This window comes from Coregonus clupeaformis, chromosome 6 (assembly GCF_020615455.1).
Source record: "Coregonus clupeaformis isolate EN_2021a chromosome 6, ASM2061545v1, whole genome shotgun sequence".
NCBI lineage: Eukaryota > Metazoa > Chordata > Actinopteri > Salmoniformes > Salmonidae > Coregonus > Coregonus clupeaformis.
The window spans coordinates 23,452,586-23,475,533 of NC_059197.1; the positions used below are offsets into that span (position 1 = coordinate 23,452,586).

At 42.3% G+C, this 22,948-nt stretch overlaps 1 protein-coding gene across 5 annotated transcripts in view; it reads left to right on the top strand.

Moving 5' to 3' along the window:
• Nucleotides 1–7,415: 7,415 nt before the first annotated feature.
• Nucleotides 7,416–22,948, top strand: part of LOC121568018 (Down syndrome cell adhesion molecule homolog) — a 156,913-nt gene continuing 141,380 nt past the window's right edge. For all 5 annotated transcript variants that reach the window (XM_041878501.2, XM_041878500.2, XM_041878502.1 and 2 more), the window contains exon 1: nucleotides 7,416–8,189. In XM_041878501.2, the coding sequence (XP_041734435.1) occupies nucleotides 8,147–8,189 (43 nt within the window). In that variant the 5' untranslated portion in view covers nucleotides 7,416–8,146. The remainder of the gene's footprint in view (nucleotides 8,190–22,948) is intronic.

Here is a 22,948-nt window from a genome sequence, read left to right on the forward strand (position 1 = left end):
TTAATTGGAAAAAGTGCAGACAGGAATACAAATAAAGAAATAGGCCTTATGTCTTTTTACCAAACATATCAACATTTTAAGTAACTGAAAATACTAAAAAGTGTTAGTATACTGTTGCATGACCATGGTTTGTGTTGGCTTTGATGACAAAGAAGAAACATCAGCAGCACAACTGTTCAACCCATTTTGTGAACGCAATGTGTGTATTTCTGGGGAGTGTGTGTTTATGGGGAGTCATGAACTTCAATATAGAGACCTTTCTTCTCAGTTCCGTTGTTGTCCTCCACGAACACACAGCAAGGGCAAGGCTGCAGTAGCCCATGGGCCTCATTGTCAGATGCATTTACCAGTATTTGAACAACTTGCTGGGAGGCTAAATTACATCCCACCCCCAACTAACCCCACGCCATATTCAAAATGTAATGAAAGAAGTCCTTCCATTATGTGTGTATACAGTACATCTGAAATACATTTACACTGTTAAACCTGCATTGGAGTGGCTACTCATTTGCTGAAAATGAACCATCTATGCTTACTTAGCCTTACTACATTAACAGCTAGTACTTTGTGAACAGTGGTACAAGGATCCTGCTCTGGGAGTGTGAATGATGGTATTGTGTTTCACAATGTAAGTAAGCCACAGAGATTGTACTGCTGTCACTGTAGTGAAGTGATAAATTAAGGCAACTGTTCTCCATAAAGAATTTATATATACGTATCACCTACTCACAAAATTCCTCCATTGAGTGTGACATTTATAAATACGGCAGAGATGTATGTAATTATTCTCATAATTACAGCCCATAATGTAAAAGGGCACTTTACCTCCTACTGCCTACAGATATGGGATCTTAATTTTAGCCAGTTTTAGCGGAAATTACAAACTTCAGAAGCCTTTTTAAACCTCAAATACACTTCAAGTTTTAAATGTCCTGCATCGTAGGAAAGGTCTCCTGCAACAGGGTGATACATCAGACATGGCTGAAAATCTATTTTATGACAGTGGTATTGTATAATTTATTTTATTTTAACGTCCATCAACACAAAACTCCTTGATACAAAAATGTGAAGTACCTCATTATTTAGACCTACTAGCTTTATAGGCAGTTTACTGAAGGTTATTAGATCCCCTTTGATGCTCTCTGGTATGTTTATTTGCCACCAAACACACAAGAAACCAAGTGTGAAGAAGGAGCATAATGATGATATGAAAATATTGTAGAAGGTCACCTACTCAAGAGATCCTTGACCTCGGATAACTATTTTTGCAATCTATTATTCATAGCTATTTATTCTCCCTTGTTTCACTTTTATGTAACATGAATATCAACAACAAGCAGTACAGATGTCATCACGGGACTTTGCTACAGTATGCACTTTGCTCAATGGTGGCCATAAAGACATGAGAGACTCACTTGAAATTACCTGAGACCACAACGATTAGAGAAGGTGCCATTGGTGAGATTCACAAGGACATGCCGTTCTGTAGAAAGGCCTTACATGGGATTTCTGGCCCCATCCCTTCCTGTTGCTGGCAAGAGAAGGAGCCATATTTCCACTGACAGATGGAGGATTGGTACCTTCAGAGAGAGGTTGGCCTGGAAATGAATCCTGTCGGTGACAGAAGAACAATTATGCATTGTTATTACACCCTTATTATTTATGTAATAACATAAGTATTACACAAATGTCTCACTTGTGGTGACACATTATGTTTGTGATGATACTTTAACTAAATAACCACAATGCTATCAAAGGGGTACACACAACTGCAGTATTTCATGTCCAAACTATGAAGCACCTCCAGTTTTTTAATAAGGATCTGTATAATTGGCTTGATGACAGATGTCATTAACGTGCTCAAATTAAAATCTGTTTTAGTTGTTTCTTGTCTAGTCTCTAGTTGGCATGGAGCTGAATGGCTTACAGTGCCTTCAGAAAGTATTCATACCCCTTGACTTATTGCACATGTTGTGTTAGTCTGAATTAAAAATGGATTAAATATATATTTTTTCACCCATCTACACACAATACGCCATAATGACAAAGTGAAAACATGTTTTTAGAAATGTTTGCAAATGTATTGAAAATTAATACAGAAATATCTCATTTACATAAGTATTCACACCCCTGAGTCAATACTTTGTAGAAGCACCTTTGGCGGCGATTACAGCTTTCAGTTGTCTTGGGTATGTCTGTATCACCTTTGCACATCTGGATTTGCGGATATTCTTCCTTGCAGATATTCTCAAACTCTCTTAAGTTAGATGGGGAGCGGTGGTGAACAGCAATCTTCAAGTCTTTCCACAGATTTTCAATGGGATTCAAGTCTGGACTTTGGCTGGGCCACTCAAGGACTTTAACATTCTTGATTTGAAGTAATTCCTGCGTTGCTTTGGCTGTATGCTTAGGGTCATTGTCCCGTTGGAACGTAAATCTTCGCCCCCCAGTCTAAGGTCGTTTGCACTCAGAAGCAGGTTCTCATTAAGGATTTTCCTGTATTTGGCTCCATTCATTGTTTTTGTCTCATCAGACCACATACTATTTTGCCTTATGCTCTGAGTCTTTCATGTGCCTTTTTGCAAACTCCAGGCATACTGTCCTGTGCCTTTTTCTCAGGAGTGCCTTCCATCTAATAAAGCCCAGATTGGTGAAGTTCTGTAGAGACTGCTGTCCTTCTGGCAGGTTCTCCCATCTCCGCCAAGGAACTCTGTAGTTCTGTCCAAGTGGTTATTGGGTTTTTGGTCACCTCCCTGACCAAGGTCCTTCTTGCCCAGTTGCTCAGTTTGTTCTGACGGCCAGCTCTAGGCAGAGTGGGAAGTTCCATATTTTTTTAATTTCCCAATTATGGAGACCACTGTGCTCTGAAATTGTCTTATACCTTTCCCCAGATATTTGCCTCATCGCAATTCTATCTCGGAGATCTACGGACAGTTCCTTGGACTTCATGGTATAGTTTCTGCTCTGACATGCACTGTCAACTGTGGGACCTCATATAGACAGGTGTGTTTATTTCTAAATCATGTCCAAACAATTAAATTGGCCACAAGTGGACTCCAATCAAGTTGTAGTGACATCTCAAGGATGATCAAAGGAAATTGGATGCACCTGAGCTCAATTTGGAGTGCCATAGCAAAGGGGTGTGAATACTTATGAGATTTCTGTATTTCTTTTTCAATAAATTTGCTAAGATTTCTAAAAACATGTTTTCACTTTGTCATTATTGGGTATTTTGTGAGAAAAGAAAATCTATTTAATAAATTTAGAATCAATTTAGTCAAGGGGTATGAATACTTTCTGAAGGCACTGTTATGACCAACGCACCCTAATAATTCCATGCGACCAGACCCCTCCTCTGCTCTGTCCCTCCCCTATCTAAACTATGTAGCAAAAAAAACAACTACTAGCTTAACAACCGATATCATTATCAGGTTCAACATAAATCCTATGTTTGGCATGGTGCTGGATGCTTTATGTATAACGCATCATAATTCCATGTCCATCCCTCAGCTGGGAGGGTGCAGAGCAGCCATGGCAGGCCCATTTGGCAGCCTGGTTGATAATGAGAAGGAGCTGGAGTAGACGAGCCCCTCAGGTGGTCTGCTAACAGGATCGCTTCCCATCATCTGTAGGAAACAGAGGTCACATCCACAGGCCATCTCTGCCTCGGACATCACATCAGCAATAAGCACCAGTAAACAGCCAAAACCACTGCACAGGCATGCTAACAAAGCTACATTCCTCTTCCTTGGGGCTGGGTCCATTGTGCTACTACAAATGAACAAGCTTACAAACCCATGCAAATAGTTTCATACTAGAGCAGATCATTCTAAATCCAATGTAAGTGGCCTGCAGGTATGTTGACCCACAGGCCTAACTCCTCTTCCTGCCTGACCCTGACATCACTTTATTGGAGTGCTCAAAAGATTAAAATAAATAGTAAACCAAATTAAATGAAAGCTAGACCATTTTAATTTGATTAAATATCTTCTTGCGTCTGGAGAACAATCTAGTGTAAGTAGCCGTTACTGAACAAAAGGAATGCTTATGATGACAGATGCTGGAACAGTGTGTTTTGCGAGAGAGACTGCGCTTCGAACCAGGAAGAGGACACGTCCTCCTACGGCACCATCCTCCTCACCAAGTTGAGAGACAGAGATAAAAGCAACCAACAGAAAATCTGACCAACACTCTTCCTTTTAAAATCCCTGACATTTAAGTCAATTATTCAACAACTACTAACATGTACACCATGACGTATCCTCCTCATGGTTATTATTCAGTAGCTAGGATTTTATTAGGATCCCCATTAGCTGTTGCAAATGCAGCATCTACTCTTCATGGGGTCCCCATAAAACAGGACATAATACCGAACAGTAATGGACAAACAGCTCAAGGACAGAGGTACATACATTTAATTTAGCAGTCTAAATGCCTGGAGAGGGATAGGGGCCAGTCCTGGATATGTGGAGAGGGATATGGGCTGGTCCTGGATGTGTGGCGAGGGATAGGGGCCAGTCCTGGATGTGTGGAGAGGGATAAGGGCCGGTCCTGGATGTGTGGAGAGGGATAGGGGCCAGTCCTGGATGTGTGGAGAGGGATAAGGGCTGGTCCTGGATGTGTGGAGAGGGATAAGGGCCGGTCCTGGATGTGTGGAGAGGGATAAGGGCCGGTCCTGGATGCTGACAGACAGGTCCTCTGTTTGCAGTGAATGGCCTCTTGGGCAGGTCTGATGGTTTTGGAAGCTTATCAGACAGGGCCTGCTCCTGGACAGAGGTTGGGTGGGGAAAGGACAAGAGGCAGGTCAATGTAAAATGCACCAAATCCAGTTAGAATTCACCATCAAAACAATTATGATAATAATTGCTGATGTTAGAAATAAATATTGAATGATAGTCTATTTCAACAAAATGCCAAAATGTAATGCCAACCAGAAATAGAGTAAAACAATAAAGAAAAAATGACTTTCATTTGTTTCACAGATTGTGAGAATGTGATTTGAAGGAGTCAGGCGCAGGAGGGTAAATCACAGAATACAGAGTTTATTCCATAGGACACAGTTACGCTGGATAGCATCAACAAAATACAGGGAACAATATCCCCGGAAATACATGGTACGGGTCGCTCAACCGAGCTACACTCAACTCACAAATACAATCACCCACAAGGACAAGGGGTGCAGAGGGATCACTTATACATGTACTAATGAGGGGATATGAACCAGGTACAGTGGGGAAAAAAAGTATTTAGTCAGCCACCAATTGTGCAAGTTCTCCCACTTAAAAAGATGAGAGAGGCCTGTAATTTTCATCATAGGTACACGTCAACTATGACAGACAAAATGAGAAAAAAAAATCCAGAAAATCACATTGTAGGATTTTTAATGAATTTATTGGCATATGATGGTGGAAAATAAGTATTTGGTCAATAACAAAAGTTTCTCAATACTTTGTTATATACCCTTTGTTGGCAATGACACAGGTCAAACGTTTTCTGTAAGTCTTCACAAGGTTTTCACACACTGTTGCTGGTATTTTGGCCCATTCCTCCATGCAGATCTCCTCTAGAGCAGTGATGTTTTTGGGGGCTGTCGCTGGGCAACACAGACTTTCAACTCCCTCCAAAGATTTTCTATGGGGTTGAGATCTGGAGACTGGCTAGGCCACTCCAGGACCTTGAAATGCTTCTTACGAAGCCACTCCTTCGTTGCCCGGGCGGTGTGTTTGGGATCATTGTCATGCTGAAAGACCCAGCCATGTTTCATCTTCAATGCCCTTGCTGATGGAAGGAGGGTTTCACTCAAAATCTCCACGATACATGGCCCCATTCATTCTTTCCTTTACACGGATCAGTCGTCCTGGTCCCTTTGCAGAAAAACAGCCCCAAAGCATGATGTTTCCAACCCCATGCTTCACAGTAGGTATGGTGTTCTTTGGATGCAACTCAGCATTCTTTGTCCTCCAAACATGACGAGTTGAGTTTTTACCAAAAAGTTATATTTTGGTTTCATCTGACCATATGACATTCTCCCAATCCTCTTCTGGATCATCCAAATGCACTTCAGACGGGCCTGGACATGTACTGGCTTAAGCAGGGGGACACGTCTTGCACTGCAGGATTTGAGTCCCTGGCGGCGTAGTGTGTTACTGATGGTAGGCTTTGTTACTTTGGTCCCAGCTCTCTGCAGGTCATTCACTAGGTCCCCCCGTGTGGTTCTGGGATTTTTGCTCACCGTTCTTGTGATCATTTTGACCCCACGGGGTGAGATCTTGCGTGGAGCCCCAGATCGAGGGAGATTATCAGTGGTCTTGTATGTCTTCCATTTCCTAATAATTGCTCCCACAGTTGATTTCTTCAAACCAAGCTGCTTACCTATTGCAGATTCAGTCTTCCCAGCCAGGTGCAGGTCTACAATTTTGTTTTTGGTGTCCTTTGACAGCTCTTTGGTCTTGGCCATTGTGGAGTTTGGAGTGTGACTGTTTGAGGTTGTGGACAGGTGTCTTTTATACTGATAACAAGTTCAAACAGGTGCCATTAATACAGGTAACGAGTGGAGGACAGAGGAGCCTCTTAAAGAAGAAGTTACAGGTCTGTGAGAGCCAGAAATCTTGCTTGTTTGTAGGTGACCAAATACTTATTTTCCACCATAATTTGCAAATAAATTCATTAAAAATCCTACAATGGGATTTTCTGGATTTTTTTTCCTCAATTTGTCTGTCATAGTTGACGTGTACCTATGATGAAAATTACAGGCCTCTCTCATCTTTTTAAGTGGGAGAACTTGCACAATTGGTGGCTGACTAAATACTTTTTTTCCCCACTGTATGTGTAATTGACAAGACAAGACAAATGGAATGATGATATATGGAGCGGCAGTGGCTAGTAGGCCGGTGACGACGAACGCCGAAGCCTGCCCGAACAAGGAGGGGCGACAGCTTCGGAGGAAGTCGTGACACACAAAGATATCATGACATATTTTACATGCATTTTACCGACCTAACGGTAGATGTGTGTATGATTTAATTTAAACTCAATTTATAAAAATTAAATTATTTTTAAATAAAATTATTTCCCACAAACATATAATAAAAAAACTCAAGAACTTTGCGTCAAGAACATTTTGAAGGCATAGTCCTCTGTCCCTCTCCTGTATAGAAAATAAGTTTATCGTCATTTTCCCAGTGTACCTTAATAAAAGTAACACTTATTTACGCACGCACTTTGTGCCTGTGTAACACTGTGCGTAAAATGTTATCCTTGTTAACCGGTTCTTCAGGTGCGCCTTCTTTAACTGCAAAAGCCCACTCACTACTGTAAATGCTCTCACCTAGCGCCTAGGAGGACTGGCTATCGCCTCTGCTCCTTTAAGGCAATGAGGACTTAAAGCGGCTGCAGAGGCAGGGGAGATGGTTATTCTGTAATGCTCTGAGGCAGCGAGGGTTAGCGCATGGACCAATGCGATTAAAAGGGCAGTGGGAAGATGCGCGTGCTTGCCTCTTGCTGGACGGAGAGAGGTGGTGAAGATGGTCTGACTTCAGCTCATCCGGATTGGGTTTTCATTCTTATTGAACTGAACATTGACTCAGTATTTTAAGTTATTTTATTTGTCACATTTTGATTCCAAACCTTATTTTTCAGTTTTCGATTTGTGATGCGTTTTTTTGGATTCCACATCGTTATTGTTCAGGTATCCCCGTTTTAACACCCGGAGATTTTTTTTGAGTACCTACGGTTGCCCGCGTGCCACTACCCTGACTCAGCATCCCACCTGGGCTGCAGGCGAGCACTGTAGCCCCCTCGAGCATCACTTTGAAGAGCAGGGGAAGTAGCAAGGCAAGGAGGACCAGCGAAGAGCTGCTTTAACCAAGACAATCAGAGAGGCACATATCCTCCAAGCGCAAAGAGGGGTCTGAAAAGGGGAGAGGAAGAGTAGGCTACGAGAGCACCAGGGAGGGAGTTATAGAGAAAAAAGGAGGAGACGGTAAAGACGTTACTATCAACAGAGAGTTGGACTGGTTACTACAAGCTAGTAGCAAATGTTTAACATTACACCTGCTACACAGAACATAATTATAGGAAAGCAGCTGTCAAAGTGTGCGGAGGAAGACGAGAAAGCATAGCTTGGGGGGATTGAACGGAGCGGGGCATGTGGATATTGGCTGTTATCTTTTTCCAGAGCATCTTAAATGGTAAGTTTAATTTGCTAATTTTAATGTTCATTGGTTATGTCAGTAATTCAATGAGAAATGAAAAGTAGATGAGGGGGATGGAGGTCACCTGTCTTTCACATGATAACATGTTATGGTTGTCAACAGTGCTAGGGAGAGAGGAACGGGAGTGAAATGTGCTTTAATCTATTTTACCTATAAGCCACCTATAAGGTCAATATTTGATAGATTCACATAAATTGTTTTTAGGCAGTGAGGGGATTTTTATATGATACCTTAATTCTTCAATTGCATATTTAATTGCTTTCTGAGGAAATAAATCGATGTTGCCTTGCCTTGTTCGTGAGAGGCTTGATAAAGTAGAAGTGACCTTAAGGTTAAAACCTTAATTGTTGTCAGTTGCATTTACTACATCGAATTTAATCAATTTTTGCATGCCTGGATGTTTATACCGGTAGGCTATGTCAGTCAGTAGTAGCATGGGCCTCAATAATGAGTGACGTATTTTATATCATGGACATTTGGTTGAACCTCCTTCCCCTTCCCCCATCCAAGCTATATGTTTAGAGTTGTATGTTTTCAAGTTCAATGTAGGGTATTCAAATTCGAAAGGATATTAGAGACATGTAAAAGCTGATCATGTAGCCTATAATTTTGCTCTATCCTATAATTTTGCTCTATCCTTAGAGATTTATGATATTAGATTAAAATAGTACATAGATTTTTGAAAACATGCATTCGTTTTCATGAAAGTTTTCATTAAACAATGCGATGCATTTCTAGCCCCTTGTACAGGGGTGTAGACAAATGAAGACTTGTAAAGGAACAATAATTGTGTATAAATGAGAGAGAAAAAATGTAAGCCACCAGAACCTGATAATGTTGCAAAAGGGCTTACCAGAAAAGGCACCCCTGTAGACACTGCAGACAAATGTTTTTTTGTTGTTATAATTTCTTATTGAGATTACTGCTGGTAAATAGATTTGAAAGAGCTTGCAGGCCATATATCATGTAACATAAATAAAAAACTATGATATTATAGAATATTACACACATAATTATTCTGTCTCCTTTGGTGTGATCAATTCATATTGATTTGCCAAGAAATGATAGAAAGACTTTCTCGATGCATTCAGTTAAAAGGTGTGTGTGTGTGTGTGTGTGTGTGTACTGTGTGTGTGTGTGTGTGCTTTCATAAATCTGTGAATCTGCAATGTGAAGCTGTTTGGTGAGAACAGTAATTAATCAAATGTATTACTTACACAGGATCAAATAAACCATTATTTATTGGATATAATCCCTTCCCCAGGAAGGGGGTTATGACAAGGCTGGGTGTGTACGGAAAGGGGGAGCTGGAGACAGAGAAAAACAGGGACGGAAAGAAAATATATCTTCTTACAAAATGTACAAGCTGACAAGATGGGGGTGTTGCAGATATTGTTAGTAAACAGGGTAGAACCTCTGGTTGTGGTTATGTCGTAGAGGGTCGCTGAATTTACCGCATCAGGAAAAAAGGGGGCATTGGAGGTTTGGGATTAACCCATTGTAGCACATCGAGGGATATTCATTTTACGCAGATGTGACAAGGTGAACCCAACCCACTTGGCAAGAAAATCAGTGGTTCATTTCTAGTTCCTTGTCTCACTCCACTCGCCTCCCCCAAAAATAATAATCTTAAATGATACATATTTGACTGTCATCCCTTTTTCCTTGTAAGGAAATTGACATCCAGGTTAGGCTATTCCATCTCTACTCCACATAAAATGGTATCTCCCTCACTCACACTGGCTTCTGTGGAAACTCATAAAAGAACAATAAGGATTCATCATTAATCATTATAATTGTGCCGTGACATTAGATCAACTGTCAGGCCTGTCTGGATCCATATATAGTCTCAGAAGCCTTATATTGGCAACCTAATATAAGAATAGAATAGAAGGTACATGCAAAAATGTATTTTATTATTTGGGAATGGCTTTGATGACCCTTCTGTGTTGTTCTATTGTTATCTATGTTATACCTTTGTGGACGATAGGTATAGAATGCAATTGGAGCTGTAATCTTGTTTTATTTCGCTGCACTGTATTTCATTGTGTTCTGTGGTATGATTTCTGAAGATGGTGATTATCATGATAATGATGAGGTCTGTATTGACTGAGCTGAGCTGACGATGGCAGAATAAACGACCTTGTAGCATTTTTTTGTTGCTTTTTATAGTTAAGCTTGTCTAAAGAGATCCTATTAAATTACTATTCTAAATACTACATTTTGTATTCTAATTCCTAATTCTACAGGTCTATCACATGATCACTGGCCTGTCTCTATGGAAACCTCCATTATGGGTGTCAGGAAAGTGTGAGTTTGGCTAAATAAGGCTATACAGTGGGTGGGTGACCTGGAAGTGCTTGATAAGGGCCCAGCCACTTCCTGAGCCCATATTGTGCATATTCTGGCATACTGATAGTTTAGGGAATTATACATGAATTGCACAATAAAAGATACAGATAAAAGATCTCATTTTTTAGGGAACTGGGTCAGTAGATTAGTTTTCTCTTTTGTAATTAGCCCCCAAATACAAAATGCTACATGTATGATATTTTTAAGCCTTATAATTTTCATTCTGGCCTATTTAGACATTGTGCTCTCATATGAACTCCATTTATCCATATTATCCTAAGATATTGTGATTTTATTTTGAACCATTAAAGCATTTATAAAACATGAATTAATAATGCAATATGAACATTTAAGTATGTATTTATTTTGTGTACTGTGGGTTACCTTTTATTATTTTTATTCAAAATGAAATGTAATTAAGAGATACAGTAGGCTATAGCTATATTTAGATGGCTGAGGAAACATGTTTAATTTTGCTCTCTAAAAGATGCCTTAAGGCAAAACCAATCCAAGCTCCAATTCTGTTTGTAAATAGATTATGAGGCGAGGCAGCTCACATAGGGCCATTATTCATGGATTGCACGTTTCATCACAATTGTTTTTAACATTCGTTTTAGGACTGATGCCCGACTGAGCATTCTGCTCCATGCATTGTCAATGAGTGCTGATGAAGATTTCATCAAAAGTGCATTACAGTGGCTTGGAAATACAATGACATTTCAAAAGGAGGCAAATCATTTGTAGGAAAACCCTTTGTCAGATTGACTTTAGATGCAGTATAATGTTAGCTAGCTAACTAAGATTGAGGGGAGACCACCAGATTTTAGCTAACGTTAGCATTACTAGCTATTTTTGACGAACTTTGCTAGCTAATGACAACATTGTCATCTGTCTAAAGTAAATTTGACGACATGATAATAATGGCAAAGTTGTTTCCTACTAAATATTTGCAATGTTAATGTATTTCCAGGCCACTATAGTGTAATTTAAACAAAACATTTTTTTTGGGCACCACTATGGGGGAGGGCGGCTTGAGAACGTTCATAACAATGGCATGACGCAACGGAGTGACTGAGGTGCAAACTATAGATTCCAGCACAATGATTGAGAGACAGACCTGAGCAAGGCCATTTGAGATGGGCTACACCTCCTTTTGTCTTCAATAAATTAACATTTACACTATGATCAATAGGTAATGTACACTTCTCATGTACACATTTCTATCTCAATCAACATGCCCTTCTTTCTCATTGTTGAGAGATTACTCTATATACAAAATGTTTTTCCGAAAAGATAGTCCTCGTAGGGCATCTAAATAGCTGCCATCATCACTTAGCCTGCCAAGTTAGCACGACAAAACATTAGGAACCTGAGAAGGAAAATGCAATGGAGACTGGGGGCAGATTGATTTGACTAAACTTGGCTGAGAGGAGGAACCTGTGTTTCAGGGGAGTTCATCTACTGGGGGCAATTAAGGCAGCGCACTGATTAGAGATCCATCTGTTCCAGTATAGTGAGGTGCTCCTCTTGTAAGACGTATGCCCCTGAATCCTCCATATCTATTTAAAGATCTTTAAGACTTACCGTCTTTTGGTACCAGTGGCCTCATGCTGGCAATTGAGGAGGACTTAGTGGACACTAGATCTAAATCAAGATTATTTGTTTAAACCTATTTCCAGTTAGGGAACAGGTTCGTTCCATTTGATTTCAATAACTTTTTGGCCGCACCCCTTTTCATTTGAACGAAACGTTCTATACATATTTGCAGTACATCTAAATGTTTTCAATCAGGTCCAAAAAGTTACTTTCTGAACACTTCTACCATGGGTAAAGGGGGGACGGTCAAAAATCAAAAGGGGGGCGGTCAAAAAGTGATTGAAATCAAATAGAATGACCCAACAGCCAACTAGATATCCGAGCAGCACAGTTGGCCTAGCTATGAAAACGTGTATAGCAAGGCAATAAAATATAGTCTCTCTCTGTATGCATTGATAGATACCTATCTGAGAAGTAAATGTGAGTTCAGTTCAAACATGATTTCATAACTTGTTTAAGGTAAATTGTTCTCTAGAGTTGTTCCCTTTGAGAGGGTGTTTGCTGGTGAAAAGTGTGAATGGTAGCGTTGTTATTCCTGAGGAACGGTTGCTAGTAGTCATGTCTGATAATGGAGACCCTGATGTGTAATAATGGATCTCCCAGTTCACACATACTGACTGCATAATGAAGATGCCTACTAAAGCTGTTCAGCAACCATCTTGCAGTCTAATTAGTAATGGGGCATGTGAGACTCACAGTGGCGGTGGTATGTTTCACTGAATGTAAAATCTAATTACAAATCAGACTGTGTATCCTTAAGGATTCTGCTGAATCAGAACAATATAATTGCATGAACACCATGTAAATGGCTTTCACATTAAAATGTTAACTATACTGTTTAGCGTTGGCTGGGGGAAAAAACTCACACAGATTTACATGTTTGCTCAACCATGAAGAGAGGTGGTACATCTGGCAAAGACGTCATGTTATTTTATGTAATGTTATTTTAAAAGGCTGAGCACTTAGAAAAGTGGCATGCTAAAGGAACAATGAGACTAAAGCAGTATTTAGAGAACACCGACAAAATAAATAGATGCATTAACATTCTGTATGTTGGATTAGGACTACTGTATATGAGTGGTGTGTGTGTATATAGAGCTCAAGTATGATGTAATGTAGCTCATAAGAGCGCAGTGAACAGGACAGATGTTGGAAGTGTGGTTGATGTGGCTAATCAAATCAAATTGTATTTGTCACATACTTCATAAACAACAGGTGTAGACTAACAGTGAAATGCTTGCTTACGGGCTCTTCCCAACAATGCAGAGAGATGAGTAACGATAACTATTCACAAAGTCACAAAGATCAAATATAATTTATGAGGGACATAATTAATCGGTCACTTAATCTAGTACCCAAATGCCCATGCTTTGAACTACACACCTATGGGAATTAACTGGATTGATCCCTACATGCCCAATGCACGTGTTTGCTCTGGTATGGATGGATCACCTTGGTGATTCTCACGGTGTGTCCCTGGATCCCTTCGAGCTTGGCAGTTTGCTCACATTTCATCTGCTTCCATTTGTCTTATTGACTGCCACACTTTTACCTTTCTTAGTGTTTAATCTCTTGTACTGTCTCCTATGTCCTTATCACAGCTAAACTTCTCAATCAGTCATTCTGTGAATGTACCAAGTTGTGTTTCCTGAGGTATTTACCATCAGAGTCTTTGGAGGTCTTTGATGCATAGTGCCAATGGTAAAGGAGGCTGAGAGGTCACAGAGACAGGACAGAGACAGGACAGAGGCAGGACAGAGGCAGGACAGAGGCAGGACAGAGGCAGGACAGAGGCAGGACAGAGACAGGACAGAGGTTAGGACAGAGACAGGACAGGGGAACAGGGTTGATAGACAGTGACAGAAAGACAAATGAGTCCAGCTTGGTTTCTCAACGCTCCTTTATTTTTAAACCTGGCACAGACCGTAAGATTTAAGACTAAGTTAGTGGCTGCTATTTTTAGCTGCCCATTTTTGAAAAGTGCTGTCATTTTCTGGGTTGAGGAAAGGTGTGTGTGTGTGTGTGTGGCTGCTGGACCCAGAGGAATCAGATTGATCCATCTAGTGTGAGAGACTGCATGCCTTTGTGCTTATTTCTATATGCCATATGCTCAACTATCAATATTTCTGCTAACCCTAGAATCCCCTTTCATACTTAGGTGTGCTGCTGGAAGAGGCCATAGTGGTTTAACGATCAAAGGCTAGTGTTATTGTAGATGTCAGTAGGATCACTGTTATGGTTTCACTTTCCTCTACCTTGGTATGTTACATAGTGGGGGGGGGGGGGTTCTAACCTATAAGATGCAAATACTGTTTGTATTCACAATATTCAAACTTCATATCTGATTTCAGAACACAGAGAAAGACACAAACCACAGTTTATGAATGAGTGAGCACGCCCCCATTCTCATTGACGGGGCTGTAGTGGAACAGGTTGAGAGCTTCAAGTTCCTTGGTGTCCACATCACCAATTAACTATCATGGCCCAAACACACCAAGACAGTCGTGAAGAGGGCACGACAAAGCCTATTCCCCCTCAGGAGACTGAAAAGATTTGGCATGGGTCCTCAGATCCTAAAAAAATTCTACAGCTGCACCATCGAGAGCATCCTGACTGGTTGCATCACCGCCTGGTATGGCAACTGCTTGGCCTCCGACCGCAAGGCACTACAGAGGGTAGTGCGTACGTCCCAGTACATCACTGGGGCCAAGCTTCCTGCCATCCAGGACCTCTATACCAGGCGGTGTCAGAGGAAGGCCCTCAAATACTGTTTGTGTTCACAATATTCAAACTTCATATCTGATTTCAGAACACAGAGAAAGACACAAACCACAGTGTATGAATGAGTGAGCATGCCCCCATTCTCATCGACGGGGCTGTAGTGGAACAGGTTGAGAGCTTCAAGTTCCTTGGTGTCCACATCACCAATGAACTATCATGGTCCAAACACACCAAGACAGTCGTGAAGAGGGCACGACAAAGCCTATTCCCCCTCAGGAGACTGAAAAGATTTGGCATGGGTCCTCAGATCCTCAAAAAATTCTACAGCTGCACCATCGAGAGCATCCTGACTGGTTGCATCACCGCCTGGTATGGTAACTGCTTGGCCTCCGACCGCAAGGCACTACAGAGGGTAGTGCGTACGGCCCAGTACATCACTGGGGCCAAGCTTCCTGCCATCCAGGACCTCTATACCAGGCGGTGTCAGAGGAAGGCCCTCAAAATTGTCAAAGACTCCAGCCACCCTAGTCATAGATTGTTCTCTCTGCTACCGCACGGCAAGCGGTACCGGAGTGCCAAGTCTAGGTCCAAAAGACTTCTCAACAGCTTCTACCCCCAAGCCATAAGACTCCTGAACAGCTAATCATGGCTACCCGGACTATTTGCACTGCCCCCCCCCCACCCCATCTTTTTACGCTGCTGCTACTCTGTTAATTATTGATGCATAGTCACCTTAACTCTACCCACATGTACATATTACTTCAACTACCTCAACTAGCCGGTGCCCCCGCACATTGTCTCTGCACCGGTACCCCCCTGTATATATAGCCTCCCTACTGTTATTTTATTTTACTTCTGCTCTTTTTTTCCTCAACACTTTTTTGTTTTATTCTACATTAAAAAAAAATGTTTTATTAAAAATAAATGCACTGTTGTTTAAGGGCTGTAAGTAAGCATTTCACTGTAATGTCTGCACCTGTTGTATTCGGCGCATGTGGCCAATAAAATTTGATTTGATTAGATTTGAGTGTGCGTTCAAATGAATTTGGATCAGTCACCAATTTGATGTTTTAATATGCACAGTTGCACATCTAAAAAGAGGTGGATCATATTTAAAGAATCTGTGTGAGTCCCCAGGAATCAGTAACTTTGTGAATGCTGGTAAATGTCTCATTAGAGTGTTGCTAGCCTGAGCTTTATTATGTGTTGCTTTCCCTCTATCAGCCCTTCCCCAGAAGTGATTATGCTAATTGCTGTTTGATCAGATGATTAAATTATAATTCGATTAATCCGGAGTACTAAATGCTCTGAATACATTTGCGTCTGCTTGGCTGGCTGGCTTTACAGAGCTAACGTCCCCTGTCACCCAGCAAACACACAGTAGAAAGGGACAACCCTAGAGGAGAGGAGGAACATTTAATTTTTTGGAGGGATGGTGTGTAGTGAGGAAGGGGGACAACAAAGCAAGCAGGGTGAAGAGAGAAGAGGGGGCAGGTTGGCTAGGGGGTTCTTTAGGGAACACATGCTGTGCTCCTTAGTGTTAAATAAACATGTTTGCTTTACGGATTGGATGTGATAAATGTTTAATATAATACGTATATAAAGATTGTCAAATAGGTCTGGAGTATTTAAGTGAGTGTGGCACATAGCATATTTAAAGGGCCCTGGTTATGGGACAGCTAATAAGATGATGACCGAAGCCAGCTGTTGTGACATTAGCACTGACACACTTCACAACGCCAGCTGTTCATGACTGACTTCTCTTTGACAACAGTGGAATGTGGATCAATGGAAGGAACAACAAGATGTGATGACATCACTTCTGTTGGTTTCTAAATTGGTGTTACATCACTGTCTAACAATAAATGGGGCATTTGCAACATATTCTATGTTGGCTACATGATTTATTATCACCTGGGCATTTTCAGTTGATTTTACCTTTTCACTCGTTCACCTATTTTAGTTTTCTCTATAATTTCTCCTCTACGCTGTAGTATGTCTACATTTGCCACCACTCTGGAAGATCCTGTTCCCATAGCGAGCATGCAGGTTGGCAATGATGTATATATGCACGAAAACATCATTGATGTTCCTGCACCTTACTGTTTGGTGACATAATAAGAAGTGTTGACCAGTACGTGCTATCCCCAATGTGTTAGCTGCTGTATAAACAGACCAGTGTGTGAGGGTGATGTAAAAATAATATCTGACTAACAAGAAACATCTCACGGCCAGACCTGTCATGTTGTAAGATGGGGACCCATTACAAAATGCTAAAACTTTATTTGAGTAACTGCTAATACTATCAATAGTGTATAGTAATAATATTATTTTCTAAGTCATCGTAGTGTAGTTCTAAAAAGTGGAGAATCAGTTGTTTGGAATTGTAACAGTAATTGCTTATATACCTAGCAACTACTTTGTTCTATTCTGATTGGTCAGATTTTGGTTAATTGTTGGAGGAGAACAGGAAGTAGTAGAGTTCATGGATGGCAGTAACTGTGGTCAGTTCATCATTAATTCTGTGGAAGTGTTATCTGTCTCCTTACAGTGTTTGTCTACATAGTCATCCATCCACCATCTAAATAACCCTCAAACTGCACTATCAACAGTATGTAATAGACTTAATTACTCTAACTGTGTGAGGAAGCGAAGCAGGGTTGTCTGTCAAAATACTGTTGACCCCATGTGCTCATCTTGACCTGGGATGTGTTCAGTTCGGTTTAACGCTTGCTACGTTACGTGACGGTTTGTACTGAACGACGCGTTTCCCCAAAACGCTGCATTTTTTAACAGCCTTTGAGGTACACTATATATACAAAAGTATGAGGACACCCCTTCAAATTAGTGGATTCGGCTATTTCAGCCACACCCGTTGCTGACAGGTGTATAAAATCGAGCACACAGCCATGCAATATACATAGCCAAACATTGGTATTAGAATGGCCTTACTGAAGAGCTCAGTGACTTTCAATGTGGCACCGTCATAGGATGCCACCTTTCCAACAAGTCAGTTTGTCAACTTTATGGCCTGCGAGAGCTGCCCCGGTCAACTGTAAGTGCTGTTATTGTGAAGTGGAAACTTCTAGGAGCGACAACGGCTCAGCCGCGAAGTGGTAGGCCACACAAGCTCACAGAATGGGACCGCCAAGTGCTGAAGCGCGTAGAGCGTAAAAATCGTCTGTCCTCGGTTGCAGCACTCACTACCGAGTTCCAAACTGCCTCTGGAAACAACATCAGCACAATAACTGTTTGTCGGGAGCTTCATGAAATGGGTTTCCATGGCCGAGCAGCCGCACACAAATCTAAGATCACCATCTGCAATGCCAAGCTCGGCTGGAGTGGTGTAAAGCTCGTCGCCATTGGACTCTGGAGCAGTGGAAATGTGTTCTCTGGAATGATGAATCACGCTTCATCATCTGGCAGTCTGACGGACAAATCTGGGTTTGGCGGATGCCAGGAGAATACCTGCCCCAATGCATCATGTCAACTGTTTGGTGGAGGTCTGGGGCTGTTTTTCATGGTTCGGGCAAGGCCCCTTAGTTCCACTGAAGGGAAATCTTAATGCTACAGAATACAATGACATTCTAGACGATTCTGTGCTTCCAACTTTGTGGGAACAGTTTGGGGAAGGCCCTTTCCTGTTTCAGCATGACAATGCCCCCATGCACAAAGCGAGGTCCATACAGAAATGGTTTGTCGAGATCGGTGTGGAAGAACTTGACTGGCCTGCACAGAGCCCTGACCTCAACCCCATCGAACACCTTTGGGATGAATTGGAACGGTGACTGCGAGCCAGGCCTAATTGCCCAACATCTGTGCCCGACCTCTCTAATGCTCTTGTGGCTGAATAGAAGCAGGTCCCCGCAGCAATGCTCCAATAGTGCAACAAGTGGAAAGCCTTCCCAGAAGAGTGGAGGCTGTTATAGCAGCAAAGGGGGGACCAACTCCATATTAATGCCCATGAATTTGGTAATGTAGTGTATGTTTGATCCCATTTGGTGGGTGTGGCGAGGTGTGGCCTGATCAATATGGATATGACCATTAGAAATCGCAAAAACTTGTGCAGCACACCATACACAATCGCCCTCTGGGCCACCATAATCACGCTGTCTTTAACTGGTTGTTCAGTACAGTACGATTTCCAGTACAAAGGAATCTGACAAAGGATATAAGAAGGATTCAGCATACAGTACTCAAAAGGTTCACTGCTCTATCTTTATTCATACAGTCCGGTGTGACCATGTCCTTCTCATCTAAAATGTTGCCACCCAGCATTGGTCTACTTGGATGTCATTAAATCACAATGGTCTAGCATCTTGGCATTATCGCTGTAGGTTTAAGCAGTGGTTTAGTTTTGTCTATGCGCATTGACTCCCCCATGCTGACTCCCCCATGCTCTTCCCTCTGCCGCTCACAGGCTTTGTCAAGGGGATTAGCTTCAGCTTGCCATAAATACACCATGATGTTTTAATTTCTGTTCATTTGTTTGTAGAAAGTCGACCCAATATGAAAAAAATGCTGCACTACCAATTTCTTGAGAAATTTGCAAAGAAACCTTAGTATTCCCTCATCGGTGTGGCTTGCAGGCGCATTGCACAGATAGTTTGAATCAACCTTGAAAAGTCTGGGCACTGAGGAGGACAATCATTGAGCAAGATTAAGAACTTGGTATTCTCATGAGATTAGTTGTAACAACAATTGTTTTCTCCCATCTATTTGATTGAATATGCAAATAGTTTGCTCAGTTAATGCCTCAAATAAACTCTTTCTCCACCCTCTAGTGTTCATATTGTGCCACAAAACAGTATTATTTTTACTCTGGTACTTTTTTTCAGCTGTAGTAGCAATAGAGGGAGCTGCTATAGTTTGGTATATACTGTAATCCCTCATCAGATTCTCTCCCTCCCATTGGTTCATCAGCAGCATAATTCAGACATCAATGTCTGGAGTGCTGACATTCTCCCTACTGAGATATGCTGCTGCTGCTGCCTCCTCCTCTATTAATGAGATATCCACTCTCACCCGTTTAACACATGAAAATAAAACTAGATCTAGAGGTACACCATGGGGCTATGGTTTACCATATCCTACTCCTCTGACATCAGACAATGGATCTGTCTTTGCATATCACCAGTGAGCAGAGCAGATCAGACAGCGGCCCCTTTCTTCTGTCATGTCCTGGTTAATATTCATGATAGCAAATTGGGAGACTGTCATTTGGCAAGTTCCTGTACAAGCCCTGTGTATAGCCTCTGGGCAGAAAGAGGAGAATGCTTACTCACATTGGATAACCCCCCTGATTGCCCCCTATCTCTTTCCTTTTCTCTCCCATCTCCTGTCTCTGCTCCTGGTCCCAGGCCACCCCCCAGGCGCAACACAGAGGGCTGCTTTAATTACCCTGGGTTCCTGGCTGACAGAGCCTGTCACAGTGCAGCAGCTGCCCACCCCGCCCCACTCTGCCCCGTGTGCCCACGCCCACTGACAGCCCTGACGACGGGCCACTGGCTCACCAGACGTGACATGGGTGCCCTATAAAATACTTGGACCCAGCTGATCAGTCCACCCTCCCACTCTCTGGATTTCCATATTTTTACTTTCTCTTTTTCTGCTCTCGATGTCTATCTGTCAGATGAGCTCATGATAAAACGATGGGCAAAATATGGAATACCACCCATGGATGAAGCACAATTTAAACAGTAAACGTCCAAGCAAATACAGTACATAAACTGTACATGTGGCTGTATTCATTACAGAAAGAGGCAGTGAGGGGTTTAGGCATGAATACATGTTGGTGTTTGTTCCATCAGCATTGATTGTACGTTGAATTAAATGAAGCGCCTCGGTAGTCCTGAAAGCACTCTGTGATGGCTGATTACACCTGCCTGTCAGCTGATGAATTCTACTGCCTTTGATTGATCAGCTTCAATCTAAAAGTGTGAATATTCATATTTATATTCATATTCATGGAAACTGTGTATTTAAATATTGTTTTTTCACACTGTACCTCTATGTTAATATAAGGGGCTGTTTTGTGTGCAGATAATAATCATGCTCAGCATTCCATCCGAAAATATTCCATGTTGATGTTCGTCCAATCACAACACGGCATTTGCATAATGGCAGCGTGATTGAGAGTTATTTTCATATTAAAATGAGAGAAGAGCCATTTAGTGCTACGGAATATTGATGCTAATTGGCGTCATTTCAATACTGAAGTAAATGGATAATAGATTACAAATGATTGTTGTTACTCTCAAGTGGTACACTTTCAGAATTATTGCTCAATGATGGTTTTCATTACAGATGTTTTCATATTAGCAGTATTGTTTTATTTTACCAATCTAGTGCTATGATACCACATATTTCATGGAATGATTAAGCTATCCTTCTCTGTACAAATACACTACCGGTCAAACGTTTTAGAACACCTACTCATTCAAGGGTTTTTCTTTATTTTTACTATTATCTACATTGTAGAATAATAGTGAAGACATCAAAACTATGAAATAACACATATGGAATCATGTAGTAACCAATTAAAAAAGAAAAAATATATATATATTTTATATTTGAGATTCTTCAAATAGCCACCCTTTGCCTTGATGACAGCTTTGCACACTCTTGGCATTCTCTCAACCAGCTTCACCTGGAATGCTTTTCCAACAGTCTTGAAGGAGTTCCCACATATGCTGGGCACTTGTTGGCTGCTTTTCCTTCATTCTGCGGTCCGACTCATCCCAAACCATCTCAATTTGGTGGTCATCTGACGCAGCACTCCATCACTCTCCTTCTTGGTAAAATAGCCCTTACACAGCCTGGAGGTGTGTTGGATCATTGTCCTGTTGAAAAACAAATGATAGTCCCACTAAGCCCAAACCAGATGGGATGGCGTATCACTGCAAAATGCTGTGGTAGCCATGCTGGTTAAGTGTGCCTTGAATTCTAATTAAATCACAGACAGTGTCACCAGCAAAGCACCCCCACACTATAACACCTTCTCCTCCATGCTTTACGGTGGGAAATACACATGCGGAGATCATCCATTCACAAAGACACGGCGTTTGGAACCAAAAATCTCCAATTTAGACTCCGGACCAAAGGACACATTTCCACCGGTCTAATGTCCATTGCTCGTGTTTCTTGGCCAAAGCAAGTCTCTTCTTCTTATTGGTGTCACGATCGTCGAACACAGAGGACCAAGGCGCAGCGTGGAATGCGAACATACTTTCATTTTTAATGATCACACGAACAAAACAACAAAACAATACGTGACGTCCTTGGCAATAGAACCTAACCAAACACGGAACAAGATCCCACAACACACTGTGGAAAACAGGCTGCCTAAGTATGGTTCCCAATCAGAGACAACAAGCAACAGCTGATACACGTTGCCTCTGATTGAGAACCACACCGGCCAACATAGAAACAAATGAACTAGATAATCACCCTAGCACACAAAACACATAGAAACCACACACCCTGGCTCAACATAACAGAGTCCCAGAGCCAGGGCCTGACAGTACCTCCCCCCCAAAGACGCGGACTGCGACCGCGCCAAACATAAACTGAACAGGGGAGGGCCGGGTGGGCATTCCTCCTCGGAGGCGGTTCCGGCTCCGGGCTTGACCCCCACCCTCCAACAAACCCCCCAAAGCGCCCCTGGTCCGGTCTGGCCCTGCTGGCCGGAGCTGGACTGAACACTGGTGGAGCGGATTGCTCTAGCTCCGGAGTGGAGCAGCTGACCGGTGCCGGACCAGGCACCGGTGGAACAGGCACGGGCTGTGCCGGACTGACGACGTGCACCACAGGCCTGGTGCGGGGAGCAGGGACGGGCCGGACCGGGCTGACGACGTGCACCATTGGCTTGGTGCGGGGAGCAGGGACGGGCCGAACCGGGCTGACGAAGCGCACCACTGGCTTGGTGCGGGGAGCAGGAACAGGCCGGACCGGGCTGACGACGCGCACCACAGACTTGGTGCGAGGGGCAGGAACATGCCGGACCGGGCTGGCGACTCGCACCACAGGCTCGGTGCGAGGGACAGGAACAAGCCGGACCGTACTGG